This window comes from Polistes canadensis, unplaced genomic scaffold (assembly GCF_001313835.1).
Source record: "Polistes canadensis isolate GaletaPanama2010 unplaced genomic scaffold, ASM131383v1 scaffold_173, whole genome shotgun sequence".
Classification (NCBI taxonomy): Eukaryota; Metazoa; Arthropoda; class Insecta; order Hymenoptera; family Vespidae; genus Polistes; species Polistes canadensis.
Genome location: NW_014569720.1, coordinates 37,001 through 54,017, shown reverse-complemented (window position 1 = coordinate 54,017; position 17,017 = coordinate 37,001). Strand labels below are relative to the sequence as shown.

The following is a 17,017-nucleotide window of genomic DNA, read 5'->3' as shown; positions in this document are numbered from 1 at the left end:
CTAGTATATATGCATACTAATAATATACGAGTATATCAAAGTTTCCACAAATAAATGCGGTAACTCTACTATTCAAAACGATTTTAATAGAAAAAAAAAGTTAGAAAAATTTAATATAAATAGAAAAATACAATCACATGTATATTTTTCATTCAWATCACACCTAACTTTAGGTGTGCTATACTAATTGTAAGTAGAACTTAAAGTTATAAATAAATAATGCATTAATTAAAAACTATCACGAAACGATGTACAGTACTGATAAAAGAACTGGGCTTTGAGCCACCACTTAACTGCTAGAATCTATCCGTTCGCGTATTTGGTTTGTCTTCTTGCTCATTTATTTATAATATCGAAGTATCGATATATCGAAATTAATCGCGATTAGATAAACTAAGTACGGAGCAATGCACGTAAGAGATTTATTACATGCTTTTCTGGACGAGAACGAGTAAATTAATGCTCGGTTTCACCACTACTAACCACGAACAAAACACGTAATAAAAAACAAAGTGCATTAATTAATTGCACTATTAATTAAATGAATTTAACCGATGAGACAAGAAAACCTATCCTGAACTAATAAAACATACAATACAATACAATACAATACAATATACAATTTTCATGAGTAACTCCTAGAAAGGAATTACTCATATGCTCGTCACTAATTTATTGGAATAATTACAAAAAACATGGGGACAAAGTAACTCATGCTTTTTAACACTAGGTTTACGAGACGCCATCATTTTGACGCATTTTGTGTTAAACTTGCGAATTATATGTGGAATTATATGCGAATATGTGGAATTTTTCATGTACATTGCAACCAATGCTTTCTATTCACAAATAATGGTATTTATTTAAAATTACATATCGTTAAAACTCTAAAACTTTGAATTATTCTACCAGTAGATATGTCTTTCCATCTACTTTCCAGAATAGTACTTTGATTAAACTGTAAATAGACGAGGTGTATTTAGATGTTCCCATTGAAATGTTTCTTTATGAGATATGGACAAATCTAATATATGTTTCATAGAGTAACTCAAACGAGTTTTTTATTTTTAGTCATATAATTCGATCAGCCTTGATTTTACTTTAGTTCACTAGATCCCTTGATTACTAGGATATCCACATTGACTTCCCTTAAATGAACGTGACTTTTTACGATCCCTAAATATGTTCAAAATATAAGTATTCCTGAAATGATAAATATTGATGAAATATAATGAATCGCAAGTCCATAAGAGTCCTTACGTAGATTTAGAAGGTACCATTAGAAAAGATGCACCGAGTAATAGACTTTTTAATCTTATATCAAGATCTAACGGGAAAGTAAGTAAAAAAGTGTAATCATGAATCGTGTTATTCCACTGGTGCATTAAAGACGCTATTTGGTGTGAACCGTCGACCGAGATAATCTGTAAAAAAAGAAAAGAAAAGAAGAAAAAATGTTACGCTTACAATTAAACACAATTTATCAAGCTTTTCATACTTAGATTAAAGATTTCCACGAATTTTATGATAGACAACGCACTAGACTTGTAACATTGAATCACTACTGATTAAATAACACAATTTTTGTCAATGTTAAACATTATACATTCGATAGTTGTACTATTGCATATTGTGCAAATAAATAAAATAACGGTTCAACAAAAGTGATCATTTTTCTTTATTTTTATAACTGTTTCCAATACAGAAATGGTACTTTGCGTTAGGATAACATTGACTAAATTGACTAAATAGATAAATATTTCTTACCTGAAATTGTGATTCCTTGTACATGCAACAACTGCTTACATTAGGACCGTATATATAGCACAAAGGTTTTCGTGATGCATCGTAAACAGTAAAACTCGGTCCCAATATAGAGAAATTTTGTTCTACGCTCCCAATTAAAACCGTACTTTCTATTGTCATTTTCTGTAGTAATAAAGAAAAAGTTATTCAGAGAAAAAGAAAATAGGAAAAAGCAAAAAAGGATGATTAATTCGTGAATGAATGAACATAACATACATGCACTGGTCCAGGCATATATTTCCATACAGGATTTTTCTTAATAACAAACGCCGTCTCTCCAGCTTGGTCTAAAAGAATTAATGTTAAATTTGCAATTCTATTTATATCTTTGTTGTCTGCTCGAGACTCCATTGCTAAAAAAATCGTTTCAGCTTTTGGTATTTTCACTCTATATTGCTTTTTAGTTCCAGATAATCCAAATACTAGAAAGCATTCAAAGTCGAAGGAAATTAATTTGCAGGTAAAAACGAAGATGCAAGATATACGATACGATACGACATACAGGTTGATCCAAATTAACTAGCAATAATTTTCATTACTTTTCCTTTCCAAATGTTGTTCTTTTATTAATTAAAAAAGCACAAATAAAAAACTATATTTTAAATTATAATATTAGCTTATCTTCAAAATCCTGCGATTGCAATGCTTTATCGCAAATTTCTTTTTGGCATTAAATAACTTTTAAAAAAGTGTCTTAAGTTATTGCCAGATTCTTATAGATTTTCCAACCCTTATACGTATACGATAGATTAGATCTTTCAAAGAATAATAAGGTCTTTCATAAAATAAATACAATTCGATATAGATATTTTTCAAATAGAAAGTTGTAATGTTTTATTTTCCTTTTTTCCCCCAGATTATAACCTTTATTTAGGAGAAAAAAATATAAGAGGAAGAAACAGATAGGTAATATAATAAAATATCTATGATCGGGTCAATAATAATGTATAAGTTTTCGAATTACAATCACACACACGTGTATGCGTGCACGTGTATATGACACGATCATAAGAAAAACTCGTTGAAAGACCTTCGTATCTTATATCGTGTCTACAAAAATAAAAATAAAAACGAAAATTACAGCCGTTCAAATTGATTATCCTTTGAATTTCTAATTGTTCAACTCCGGCTAAGAAATGCGTTCCTGAGAGTGCAGTTAATTGAGATCTGGGTGTTGAGACCCAATCTGTAGTAGATATTGGTATTGGTCTTCTGCTCGAGTTATTTTCACCTAGTAAGTATAACATTTGAGAAAATATTTCTTATTCTTGTATTAAAATGTGTTTCAAAGCTTTTCAATCGAAAGGTTGTTCTTTAATCAGGTGTTATTAGGTACCGTTACCTTAAATACAATAAATGCTTGCCTTGATCTAGGGACAAATGTCACATGCAAATTGATGTGACATGCATCGCAACGTGTCTCATATAAGAAATAGAGGAGATCAAAATGAAATCAAATAAAATTTAAACAAACAGACAAACGAACAAGCGTCTTATTTGAAACTGATGCAGTAGGTTTCGTGCACTCAAGGTACACGGCATCGCAACGTGTTTAAGGAGTCGAATAAACAAGGACAATGCAATATGTGCATCCATTTACATGCGTATTATATCCATATAAACGTACCTCGCGGTTGCGCCGTAATTACGATCGGGCCTTCGTAAACCGCTGGTATACTAGACCTTTCTTTATCCTCTAATTCCATATTTTTATTTGTTAGACGAATTAAATTCTCAATTTAACCAAGTCAAGTCTATACATACAATTTTGATCAATAATTTTCATCTACAATTATATTATATCGAATGTATTGCGTATACGTTTCTCAACGTATTTATACGTAATTATTTATGTGCGTACTTGACGTCTAACGTTTAACATTTTTTCGTTTTTGTGTCGTCACATTTTACGCTTCTTTTATCTTTTCTTTCTTCATAGATGAAGCAAACAAATTAATTATAATTTGAACACTATCATATTACACTGTAATATACGAATATCATCGAATACACGTAATATATACGCATTTATGTGTATAATAAGTCGAAACGATCGTTAATACTGCCGTTAAAAATGTTTTTTCTCTGTCCTCGGTTACCCGTTATCCTTTTATCTTTGATAAAACAACGACTCACATCGTGGCAACGGATAAGTGTTATCTTTTATCTACGTTATCCGCTTACCGAGTAGATAAAAATCTCCTAAGCGCGATTTAAAGTCAAATTAAATGATAGGAAGTTCTAAGGAAATATTGATTTATTAGGCGATAGAAAAAGACTAATGTAAGCTATATATAGAGAAAATAACAGTGAGAATAACAGTGCACAAAATGACGTCTAAAATGACGTCTAAAATTACGTCTTTTAAGTATATAATGTTAAAAATGACAAAAGGATTTTATTTGACTATGTATCATGCTTCTCTCTTTTATGGGAGTTAAATCTCATTGCCAGTTTAGAAATTAGTTCTAGTATACGTGAAATTTCACGTAGCTGAATATATACTTGTTATGTAATGAATCTATATGTATATGTAATATGTACACAAGTACCTACCCAAAATGTGTCCTTCATTTTAAAAATCAACCTGAAATATGTATGCGAATATCTATGGAATTTGAAGCACGTGCGCGCGATGTCGTATTCGTTTAAATAGAGGTAAGGTGTTATTCGATAAAATGTAAAGGACGATGAAACCAGAGAAATGAGATAGAAGAACAACTGCTTTTCAACAGCTTGAAAAAAATCATTTACCGTGGAAGAAAGTTTCTAAAATTAGAATTAAAACAAATGTTCCCCTATCCTCAAATCGATATACATATTCGGTTTGACACAATGTCAGAATTTGTAATAATTTATAGAGACATAATTATAATTAGACAGGCAATGTCGTGACGAATTCACCGACCTCAATGCGTTGGTCTTTCAACATCATTTTAGGCTATTTATTGCAACTCAAAACTTATCTTCATTTAACATTTATTAATTATTATTTGTGTCCTGTATTCGAAAAGACGAGCTCAGTCGATCGATACAACGATTTACCCAATCCTCTTGAAAAGTGTACAACTGCAGAATTTTTCTATGATTCTTCATATTATTGATATCAAGAAACGAGATAACGTATATTATATTGCTTTATGCATATGTTATATGCATATTTTACCGTAAAGTATGTACGAGTAATTTATTAATATAATAAACAAAAAAAAATATCAATAACGAATATCAGTAAAAAGTAATAATACTATTTAGATCAAATTAGTTTAATATATCAAATAATTAATAATCTCCGTGAATATGTGTTGTCATACTGAATCAATTTTCAATGCAAATTTCAACTGCAAACGCAGTTGTTATATTGTACATGATAGGTGAGAAAAAATGGATGCAATATGTTAGTAATAACGTACGTAGTCGATTATTTTTTCAAGTAGAACTACTATGTTGTATTTTATTTATATTTAATAACAAAAAATAGAGATTATTTCGAATAAAAAAGTAAATGCCCGTATCATTTTCTTCGGTCGGTATGTTTCTTCAGGCACACCCCACACGCCTTTACTTGTTGCTGCTGAACGGCTTAACTCTGAGAGTTCCATGCGCGTTTCTATCGATCCTCAAGAGGCTCCTATATAAAAGCTCCTGCCATTGGTGATGTTTGAACAGAAAACGAATTTCATGTTTCGAGAAACTATCTCGCACGAAAGAATACGAGAGGGAGAGAGAGAGAAAGAGAAAGAAAGAGAGAGAGAGAGAGGGAGAGAGAGATACACACACACACACAAATATTGAAAGGACATTTAACACGATTGCACAGTTTACGATGCGTGTCATGCGGATAAATTGTTAAGAAAGAAAGGAGAGGAGAAAAAGATATAGAAGAAAGACTGGAAAAGAAAAAGAGATAACAGTAAGTGAAATGATCGAATTACGATTTATATTTTTATTGTCTTTATCATGTCAGCACGCTTCTTCTTCTTCTTCTTTTTCTTCTTCGTTTCTTGCCTTTTTTCTCATTTAAGTTCATTCATTCATTTTGATAGGCACAGTTCGCGGGCCTATTTTTGTTCCAACATCACTCGCTATTTTATCGTTGTTTTCGTTTACATTTATTTAGGAATTTTCTTTGCAAATCTTACGTACCATCTGTTAGCATAAAGATCATTATGCTACGCTAATGCATGCGAATCAAGTTGTACATTTGAAAGGTGTTTAAAATGAACACATCATCAGATTCATCGAAAAATACAACAAAATTGCATTTATTCGTCATTCTAACGATGAAACTTCGGCTAATCGATTGTTCTATTATTGGTTCATTATATCCAGGAGATTTGGCTTATTGTTCGCTAAGTTTATCATGTGAGAATTTTGACAAGGATTAATTCAAAAAGTATTAACGGATCTTTTGTCTTGACTAATTACCAGCACGTTTGAATGATTTCAACTTGGGCAAATAACTGTACGCGTTCGATGACGCGTAAAAAGAAGAATTAAAAGGCTCATGCGAAATCGCCGACATATTATTTATTGATATAGAAATGGAAATGATATTATCAACATTATAAATTATAAATGTTTAAAACGGCGGAAGCTTAGTTGCAAATCTAATATATAAATATATACTACACGTGTATATAGTTATGTATACCTAGTCTTATTGATATTAAAGGAAATAAATATTTGACATCATCAAAAATTTATCAAATATTTATCTTAAACATTCCATCATATTAATTCATATTTCATGACAATTAGTATAATTGTTAATAATCGTTGCATCACACATTTTTAAATATTTCATCAGTTTTCGTCATGACAAAGAACTTTGTTTTATTTGAAATGAATAATTATGAAATACCTATTATTAACCTCATGAACACACATTTTCATATTGAATAATTTCATAAAACAAAAGTTACGAAGAATGTAAGCATCCTATTAATTTATTTACATATATTTTGCTTCCCGTTTTCGATCTCGAAAGAAAAGTTAGTTTCGCTTGATCTTTGCCGATTACTTCTCTATCCCTTCATCAGGGCTTATTGATTTTCGTATTAACAGATGTTGAAGCAAAGCTGGATTTTAATGTTCCTCAGCGTTGGAATAACAGCGCTTGCTCCTGCGCGTTATGAGACTGACGTAGAATCTTTGAAAAGTGCCCTAAATGCTGTGAAAAGAAAACAAATAACGTTGGAACCCACATCTCAAGAATATTACAATGATTTTCGTTCGCGAAAGTATCACGAAGGCAACGTCGAGAGAAATTTTGAAATGGAACGACAGAATGATCGAGTTCTACCAGATGAAAATGAAAAACTTGAATTTCTACCTAATGGTGAGAACAATTTAATATCAAATAAATAATGCCATAATCAAACCTATGTTTTATTTTCAAATATATTGTTGTCAACCTCAAGGCATTATTGCAAATTGGCTAATCCTAATCGAAATATACGTAGAAATCATTTTTTCCAAACTTTATTATTGTCAACTTATTACTGTAAACTTGTATTATTTGATGTTTTATACGATGTCAATACGGTAAAGTTACAACTAATCGATCGAAATGCAATACTCGTATTTTGTAATTCCTATTGTGATTTCAGAAAACGGACAACTCGAAATGGTGGATGATGAATTTCAAGGAATAAACGACAAGATGCTTGAGAAGTCGATTCTCAATTATTTGATGAACGCACAAGAACAGGTAAAGTTTACTTTGGTAGCGAGAAAAGTAAAAGCTTTTTAGGGAAGTTTTCTAAGTAACATTTTTGTTTCTCTTGAAAATTATTAATAATAGATTGCTAATAAAATATTAGCATCTTAAACACATGCAGCCTAATAAATTGGCACTAGTCAAATTTCGTGAAAAATTTCATGCAAAATTTCAACAAAAATATCGTTTCTTTAGGAACGCGTACCGTCGTCACTCTTTCGTGAACGTGAACGAAGTTCTAGCCATAAAAGGGCTAACGTAAATGATGATATAGATTTTCACGAAAGAGCGAATTTCATTTTGGAACAATTACGGAATAGCGATCCTTCTGCTTTAAAAGAACTCGAAGAAAATTATTTGGATGTACCAATTTCCGAAAAATATGGAATGAACCAAGGAAAGAAAATCTACGAGTTAGTATATTTAGTATACATACGAGTATATAGTATTATTCTATATTAAATCCTTATTATTGCACAACAGGAACGAAAGTCCGATGTCATGGAGCGAGCTTTTCGACAAAGGAGATTTTTTACCAGGGGAGGGGGCAAGGAGAAACGGCGAAGAGAATGATTTTACGGACAAAGATATGGAACAGGACATCCTTTATTTCTTGCCAACCGAACGAAGAAACATAAACGCGAGATATCCTTTGGGTCGACAATTTGACAAATATCGGACTTTGGGTAAACGTTATCCAGTAGCTAAAAGAAGCCCCAAAGAATTTCAACAGATGGAGAAACAAATGATGGATCCAAAGGTAAATTCCTTTTTTCAAATGGACAATGTATCAGTTTATTAATCGAGTTATATTTTGTCTAGGTTGCACAAGATTTAGGCGCACTATTTGGCGCGCAATCCGCCCTTAAGACTCGCAATTATACACGAGCGCATAATCACGAGCACGAGGACGAGGACGAGCACGAGCACGAGCACGAGCACGAGCACGAAACAATGCAAAACGAAAACGAAAATGATAATATTCGTATCGATACAACGGAAGCTCCTAAAGTAAAGCCTACTTCTAAGGGTCAAAAGGAAAACGTCACAAAGATCAATACATCAAATGGGAAGAGCATCGAAGTGAAGAAGAAGAGCGTCGATTGGTCTCAGTATTTTGGTATCGATCGTAGAAAGAAAAAGACTATCTTTCTGGCCCGGCCAGATACACAAGATCAAGATGACGAGTGGATGTTGCAACGATACTATGAGGTATGTCTACCGAAATACGCTTACCAATGAATAATGGGAACTTTATCCACCAAAGAAAATGACACTAGTTGATTTTTCAATAGAACATGGCCGAAAACTTGAAACATCCCGAAGAAGAATCCGAGACCGAAAGCAATGATAAAAAGGATAAAATCGAGCGTATGTATACGATGTTGAGTGACATCAGTACGGAATTGGAAAAGGTTCGTATAAATAAACAAATTGCATCGGTGCTATTTAATAGAGGAATATTTCAATCATAAAACATTCTATAAATCTCTTAACGTAATTAAATATGCACGTTTATTTTCCCATTTAACTTTGCCTAATAATATTTGATAATATTTTGATTAATCTTCATCATTCATAGGAAAGGGATTACATCATAAACAAACTGGCAGCTGCATATTCGTACAAAAAAATTCGTAAGGCACTGGACGGACTCCACAACATTCTCGCCATTCAGAAAGAAATTCAAAATAATTTAACGCAAAACTTTCGTAATGACGGGACTATTATGAAAAGTGAAAATAAGCGGACTGGCTTCAATGCAGGCACTAAAGAAGGTAGATCATTTGACATATTCATACGAGCAAGATTAGAATCGCGATGAAAATAAAGCTATTAATATATTTTGATCATTTTTTGTTGATTTGTTCAGCCTCGGACGTAAACAAGAAATGTCCTGATTTAGAGAAAATCGAACGACACTGTAAGGCTGCCTACAATTTTGCTGGGGATAACAATCAGATGTTTTACTTTCCATGCGTTACGTATCAAATATGTAAAGCTTGCGTATGTACACAACTTGCCTAAATAGTTCGTAGCTAAATCTCTTGATATTTATGCACATTTGTATTTAAAGTCCACATGCTCTAATATATCTTATTGTTTTCTTTTACTTTGGGTTTTTAATAGGAAAATTGGTGGTTCAATACTAAATTCAAAAATAATTGCTATCGATTCTGTAACAAACTTGAAAATCAAACACCGCTTAATGATATTTCAAATATATTACAAATATTAATATTAACCTTATGAACCCATGATCAGTCGCGGTCACTAGTCGAATGAAAAATGATAAAAGTAATCAATTACTGTTTCGACATATTTTTGCCTTGACATCGGTTTTGACAATTATTTCATTGTCAATAACTCAATTTGTTACAAGTAAGGTGGTAACAATGTCCAAGACATTAGGAACAAATCTAATTCATAGGATTCATATAAAGGAATAAGTAGAATTTTGTTCGACTTATACTTTATAATATGAAATTGTCAAATTTTCTTGCGCGTTACAGGTACCGAATGAAACAGAAGAGGAATGTTTAACGAGCTTTGCGTTAGAAGCGGCCAAAGCTTGCGACGCTATCGTTAAGGAGAAAGGAATTTACAAGGAGCTCCAATTCTGTATCGATACGATCCTAAGTTCAATGAAATTGCAGCCAAGCATCGGTATCTCCGAACAATGTCGCGTCAACAGGGAATCTTGTTTACGTCGATATCATTCTCGTTATCGACATCGTTATCCAAGCTTTCCTTTTTATGTCGATTTCTTATTTCGTAGGGATTCCGATTTATCGCAAACGTCTGACTGATAAGGGATCACTCGAATCTCGAATAGTTAGTCGTATTGCAAAGGTGGATAAATAAATTGCCAGCCAGAAGAGAAACAAAAGTAACGCGTGCGCTCGAATCGGAACGCGATCTTCTATAAATTATTTTTTTATATTTTTAATCGCATCCTTCTAGCTAAATAGTTCTTCCCTTATTTTCTCTGCAGTGCGGTAGCGAACGCTTTAAGGATTCAAATATTATTCCAAATTTACAGTTTTTATTAAAACAATACAAATATAATCTCAATCGTCAAAAATAATCGTCAAAATCGATTCGAGAGCACGTCATTAGCACATCATTAGCACATCATTATTTATATTTTATTTTATTCTGTTCGTAATACAGAACTCGTCTGAATATTGGACTTTGTTTTATGGATAAGTATAATATTTTACAACATTAATGACGTACATATGTATATACATATGTATACGTCCACTTACTTCTTTCCTTGGTTTCTTTTTTCCTCTTTTCGTCGAGAAATGCTACTCGTCTGGACAATTAGGATTATTTTTTCATCTTATATATATAAAATATAATTATTTTTGAAACAAGGAAGAAATCATGTACGAATTATAAAGACAATAATTAATAACTAAAATTTATGACTATTTTTATGTACTGATCTTACATTATCATTTTTTATACGGTTATCCTTATTAACAATTGATCGTAATAGAATTCTTCCTTAAAAGATAATGATAAGCCTTGATATATTATATGTATATGTATTAGAAATCCGATCAAAGTCCGGATGAGTGGCTCGAACGAGGACAAAATTGAATAATATATTTTATGTGAATGTACAAAGTTAACAAGTTACAAGTTAAATGCTGCAATTAATATAACCAACCTAGAACTCTTCCAAAATGCATTCTTATCAGCAATACAAATGACAAGTACGAAAAAGATGTAGTCCAAATTCTTTATATCATTCCAACACCTATATATTTTTTTCAACACGTATTATATGCAAAAAAAACACCCCAAAAAACAAGGAAAATGAGAAATCTAAGATTTAATCTGTAATACAACACAAATCCTCTTGTTTCTCTTACTTATTATCAAACTTTTATCGATAAAGAGCATAACAATATATACATTAATGTCTATAATAAAAAATGTTTAAGAATCAATAGTAAATATCGATTATGTTTTTGTGCAGTTTTTGAACCCATCTCTTATGGCAATTATATGTTTGCGTCGATGTTATAATTATATTCTACATATAGGTATATATCTCTATGTTAGGTGTCCTATCTGAATATATATAATAAATATATTAAAGCATATATATATATATATTTCCAAGAGATTTCCAAGAGAATAACATTACTTTGAAATAAATATATATTGTAATAAAAAAAAAAGCGAATAAAGAAATATCTTCTGGTTAATTTTGCCTGTCTTCTACATATTTGGCACGAAAAGGACAACTGAAGTACCACGTTCCTTGTAACTCCAATGAAACTGACTAACAGGATGTATTTTTTTGTTTTTATTATTACTACTTTTTTTCTGAAATTTATTGTTTACGCAAAATAAATATTCGATAAAACCATCATTGGTGATTATATTTCATATTAGGTACACTCTACACTCTAGATGTGTATTATGTTCCATACTACATGCACATGTACGTATTTTACCAGAGAAAAAATAATAATTATATCAATATAAGAGAACAATTATTTGATTGTAAAGTTTTTTTTAAATATTTATGAAATTAAGAATAATGAAGAACAATTTTTGTTCAAAAGTTGAACACTCTTGAATCATTTAAAAGAGAATTTATTTATATCTGTAGATTTATATTTCTTAACATTTATATTAAAAAAATATTTATCATGTTTCCTCGTTAGTATAGTGGTTAGTATCCCCGCCTGTCACGCGGGAGACCGGGGTTCGATTCCCCGACGGGGAGTTTGTATTTTTTTCTTATTTTCTTTTTATTTTTCACATTTATTATAAGATTTGTACTTTTTAAATTCTGAAATACAAATGAATTAATAACAAATAAAATAACAAATCGTTAAATTCGAAAAACTTAATATCTCTCATAATTAAACAATAATTATAAATAATATCAAGATTAGTATTTTGGGTGGGGCAATATAAAATAAGCGAGGGAGAGCAGAATGTAATCGGATTAGACAAGTAATTAGTATGCATATTGAAAAGAAAAACTTGTATTCGATAGAAACTGTTGCAGTATATCTTATACCTCAATAGAATGCCAAAAGACTGACACATCTATCACGGCGTGCGTGGCAAACGTGAGTGACATTAATCACTCTCATTCGTTTGCGCACGCAGCACACTCATGCGCACGCAGCACACGCACGTGCACGACATCAAACGGTAATTGTTGGAATCGCAAGACGTCTAATGGAGTATATATACCTATTAATAGAATTAAATAATAACATATTTAATAGAAAATCTATTGTAAAAATTTAAAAATATTGCTATACGGAGTGAAATTTTTCAAATTATTCTTATAAAAGTAAAAAATATTTAATTATTATGTTCATTTAATAATAATTGATTAATTGCATATAAATGTAATTAATAAAAATCATTGTTTTGTAAAATTGATATTAAATGTAATATATTTATTATCAGTGATATTTTTTTACATTTATAACTATATCTTTTAATTATATTATAATGTTTTTGCAGTTATATATATATATATATGCTGAAAATACATCATAAAGTATTTTTAACGACACGTATCTCCAAAATATTATATATAACAATTTCCTAGAATTTAAGCAAAAATACGACCAAGATAACAATGCTTAGTGTACAATGGTGTTAAATTTTTCCTGATACAATGTGTGGTATATTTTGTTGTATCTCACAGTGTTCGGATGCAAATGTTAATCATTCGGATCAGGTGTAATATCTGAATTTTAGAAACAATAATTATGTTTCATCTTTTTTTATGATTGTATCGGTAATATATCATTGTTTGATTTGTATTTTTCAGTGGGATAGATGTAAAAATCTTCTAATTTCTAGAGGTCCGGATAAATTAGTGAAAAATTTTATATCATTAACCGATATATGGTGCTGTCATTTGGCGGCTAGTATATTGTGGACACAAGGTTTGAAATTAGCGGAACAACCGCTAATAGATCCAAATGGTAATATTCTTCTGTGGAACGGAGATGTTTTCTCTGGATCTTTGGTAAATATTTATTTCTCTATAAAGTTATCATGTATATACTTATAAGAAACAAAACATTAAACCAAATTGTAGGCACAAAATGATACATCCGACAGTATTACTGTTTTAAATGCATTTAGCAAATCTCTTAATATTACGAACACACTTCGGCATATCCAAGGACCATATAGTTTTATATATTTTCAAAAATCAAGCAAATTGTTATACTTTGGACGAGATATTATTGGAAGACATAGCTTGCTTTTACAGTTAAATAATGAAAAAAGTACGTTAACTATAACGTCTGTCGGTGGCAAATGTTTTCAAAATATATTGGAAGTTCCTGCAATTGGTATATTTGTAATAAATTTATCCGATGTAAAGATAAATCTTACTTGTTATCCATGGAAAGAACCAGATGTTATATTTGAAAATGTCATTGAAGAATTGAAAAATGCTTTAGATATAAACATTAATGTCAAAGATACAATAACGGAAAAGAAATTGTCTAACAAGTTAATAACACATTTAAATCCGATTGGCAAAGATTTAGATTATTTAGAAACTTATCCTTGTTTGAAAGACTTTAATAATACGATAGAGCATTTATTGAAAAATGAAATTGTTTCTGGTAGAGTAGAATTCTTATCTAAACTTTTACATGAAGCTGTCGAAGTGCGAGTAAAAACAAAACCAAATTTCTGTAAGAATTGTATTTCAATAGTATTGAGAGGAGAAAGTATTATCTGCAATCATGGAAAAGTAGGTATATTGTTCTCTGGTGGACTCGATTCAGCTATATTGACATTGATTGCCCATAAGTATGTACCACAAAATGAACCTATTGATTTGATAAATGTTGCATTTGAAAAAACAACAATCGCATCTCAACAAGATAAGCATATTAAAAATACTCATTTGTATGTCTCCCAAGTATACGATGTTCCCGATAGAAAAACAGGGAGACAAACTCTTTCGGAAATATTACAAATTTGTCCGAATAGAAAGTGGAATTTTGTTGAAGTATGATATCAAATTTATTACGTTTTTAATCAAAATGATAATTATATTAACGGAATGATATCAATGCCTTTATTATTGTAGGTAAATGTAACACAAGCAGAACTAACAAAATATCGATCTTCTCGTATCAGCGATTTACTTTATCCTCTCTGTACTATCTTAGATGAAAGCTTAGGTTGCGCTATGTGGTTTGCGAGCCGAGCAAAAGGCATAGTTTCAAATACGGATATAGGAGTATACGAGTCTCCGTGTCGTATACTCCTTCTAGGTATAGGTGCAGATGAATTATTCGGCGGATACATGAGACACAGAACGATATTGAAACATAAGGGTTGGAATGCTTTAAAACAAGAGTTGAATGATGAATTGGCCAAAATTTCTCAAAGAAATTTAGGAAGAGATGATAGAATTATTTCCGATAATGGTAGGCAATCCAGATTACCATATCTTGATGAAAATGTAATACAATACGTTCAACAATTGCAACCATGGGAAAGGTATATACAAAAAATCAACGAAATTTATCATTTATCTTTTATAATAGCGTCAATGTTCCTTAATTTTTTTTCTAGATGTTTTCCAACAGAAAAAATGCCACCCGGTTTAGGAGATAAACTGTTGTTACGGTTATTGGGGCGTAAGCTAGGCCTTCAAAATACTGCTACTTTTCCCAAAAGAGCTTTTCAATTTGGATCTCGGATAGCTAATGGTAAAGAAAATGCTAAGGATATTTCCCAACGATTATAAAATAAGTACAAGACGATTAAGTTAACGCGAATATATTATTAAAAATAAAAAAACAATAATTCTTGATAAAACTATTAATCTTATGAATGAACAGCGAGAAACTTTTTAATGCAATAAATTAAATACCTTTTTATTCTAAACTGATTCAATTAAATACCCATTTCATAAGTCTGAAAGCATTAAAATGAATATACATATATATATATATATATCAATATACATATTGCAATATATAATCGACATTTGAAATAAATCCAAAATTATTATCTGTTGTACTCCAGTACTGTAAGCGGCAGATCTTCAGAGTTCATTGTATTCTGATTTGTAATATATGTGTTATACGTTTCTTTTAAAGCATTGCTCTTTGCCCGATCATTTACAAATTGTGGTAACAAAGAGGACATTACCTCAGATTGAAATTGACAATTCATACCACCTTCCCGATCTTTTCTATTTGTCAAACCAGAACTGTAACTGGTTGAACTACTTTTGTTATCCATATTTGTTATATTTGTCCTATTATCATCACTGTTAATTACAGATTTGTCTGATACAAAGGCACTTCCATTTACAAAAACAGGGATTTCATGCGATTGAACACTTTCATTAACATTTTCGTTTTGACCAAAATTTTGTAAAAGCAATGGTAATTCCTTAGATGATACTTCTAAATCTTTATTAACATTATGAACAGACGATATAAGAATATCGCTAGCGCTCAAATTTATATCATCTTTTTTGGCGTTATATTCTCCCAAAGTTTTGATACTTTCTGTATTATTTCTCATTAAACAAGGATCCATAAGATCCACAGCATTTGAAAAATATATAATCTCTCCGACGTCGACTCTGTATGATGACGATGACAACGATTCAAGCGTCTGCGACAATTTACCATCTTCATTGTTATCTAATTGATTTTTGTCATGCATAAGTTTTGCTAAAGTATTATCTGAAATATCAATAATTGCAGCAGGTCCGTACTCTGGTCGCTTTGGTAAATCAACTGCAAACCATAATTCAAGTATTAATCATAAATTTGATTTTATAATAATTAACTTGGTAAAAATAATAGATCATTTGGAAACCTTTTAAAATTTCACCAGCAACATAATCAGCGGCTCTAAACAATTCTGCTTTAATAAGGAGATTGAGTAATATTCCCAACGTAGGTCTTAATCTACCCATTGTACTCCATTCTTCCAATAAAATTTTAGCACCATTTTCTCGATGTTTTTCTACTACTTGATCAATTATGCTGAAGACAATAAAATTCATATTGTTTATTAAAGTAAATTATTACATAGATAATTTGCATAAATATTAATGTAACACCAATGCCTACCTAATATGTTCACTATTAAACCTTGGTGTATTGGTATCATCTTGTGGAATAATTGCCATTAATTGTTTCCATGAGTCAGAAACATTTAGTATTTTTGCAAGCGTATATTTATGTGTTGGTTGTAACTTCCGAAGTTCTGTATTTGAATTAACGATTGAATTAGCCATTATTATAAATGTGCAATAATTTCATCTATCTTTTTTTCTTATTATACCAACTAACTTAGTTCTGCCGTAATAGTGCGTATCAAACTCTATGACACTAATGACACATGAGAATCTATGACAGGTAGGCAATTATTTAAAATAGCGCGTGGTGACGCAACAATCGTATTTACCACGTCGTCGTCAGGTCGCTACGAAATCTACCT

General features: G+C 30.9%; 4 protein-coding genes and 1 non-coding gene across 6 annotated transcripts; 3 read left to right on the top strand and 2 right to left on the bottom strand.

The window, feature by feature from the left end:
- Nucleotides 1-928: 928 nt before the first annotated feature.
- Nucleotides 929-3,706, bottom strand: LOC106789253 (phospholipid scramblase 1-like). Its single transcript, XM_014753325.1, has 7 exons — nucleotides 3,668-3,706; nucleotides 3,434-3,592; nucleotides 2,888-3,037; nucleotides 2,023-2,228; nucleotides 1,768-1,929; nucleotides 1,261-1,424; nucleotides 929-1,176 (listed from the first exon to the last, which is right to left on the bottom strand). Exons 2-7 carry the CDS (start codon nucleotides 3,510-3,512, stop codon nucleotides 1,110-1,112), a joined length of 828 nt encoding a protein of 275 aa, XP_014608811.1. The 5' UTR covers nucleotides 3,513-3,592; nucleotides 3,668-3,706; the 3' UTR covers nucleotides 929-1,109.
- Nucleotides 3,707-5,456: 1,750 nt separating this feature from the next.
- On the top strand, nucleotides 5,457-11,506 carry LOC106789278. Its single transcript, XM_014753365.1, has 10 exons — nucleotides 5,457-5,719; nucleotides 6,874-7,147; nucleotides 7,419-7,519; nucleotides 7,724-7,941; nucleotides 8,012-8,288; nucleotides 8,351-8,740; nucleotides 8,824-8,943; nucleotides 9,111-9,306; nucleotides 9,402-9,535; nucleotides 10,042-11,506. The coding sequence occupies exons 2-10, from the start codon at nucleotides 6,874-6,876 to the stop codon at nucleotides 10,336-10,338; spliced, it is 2,007 nt and encodes a 668-aa protein (XP_014608851.1). The 5' UTR covers nucleotides 5,457-5,719; the 3' UTR covers nucleotides 10,339-11,506.
- A 703-nt stretch (nucleotides 11,507-12,209) lies between these two features.
- Nucleotides 12,210-12,281, top strand: Trnad-guc. The gene has a single exon. It is a non-coding gene; the product is annotated as a tRNA-Asp (tRNA).
- Nucleotides 12,282-13,065: 784 nt separating this feature from the next.
- LOC106789274 (asparagine synthetase domain-containing protein CG17486) lies at nucleotides 13,066-15,390 on the top strand. Its single transcript, XM_014753357.1, has 5 exons — nucleotides 13,066-13,259; nucleotides 13,353-13,553; nucleotides 13,626-14,555; nucleotides 14,637-15,052; nucleotides 15,128-15,390. Exons 1-5 carry the CDS (start codon nucleotides 13,197-13,199, stop codon nucleotides 15,300-15,302), a joined length of 1,785 nt encoding a protein of 594 aa, XP_014608843.1. The 5' UTR covers nucleotides 13,066-13,196; the 3' UTR covers nucleotides 15,303-15,390.
- LOC106789276 lies at nucleotides 15,324-16,955 on the bottom strand. 2 transcript variants are annotated; one of them, XM_014753361.1, is made up of 4 exons: nucleotides 16,870-16,955; nucleotides 16,648-16,783; nucleotides 16,391-16,560; nucleotides 15,324-16,308 (listed from the first exon to the last, which is right to left on the bottom strand). In XM_014753361.1, exons 2-4 carry the CDS (start codon nucleotides 16,704-16,706, stop codon nucleotides 15,566-15,568), a joined length of 972 nt encoding a protein of 323 aa, XP_014608847.1. In that variant the 5' UTR covers nucleotides 16,707-16,783; nucleotides 16,870-16,955; the 3' UTR covers nucleotides 15,324-15,565. The 2 variants fall into 2 exon arrangements, with proteins under 2 accessions (XP_014608847.1, XP_014608846.1); XM_014753360.1 differs by having other exon boundaries at nucleotides 16,648-16,920.
- Between the last annotated feature and the right edge of the window lie 62 nt (nucleotides 16,956-17,017).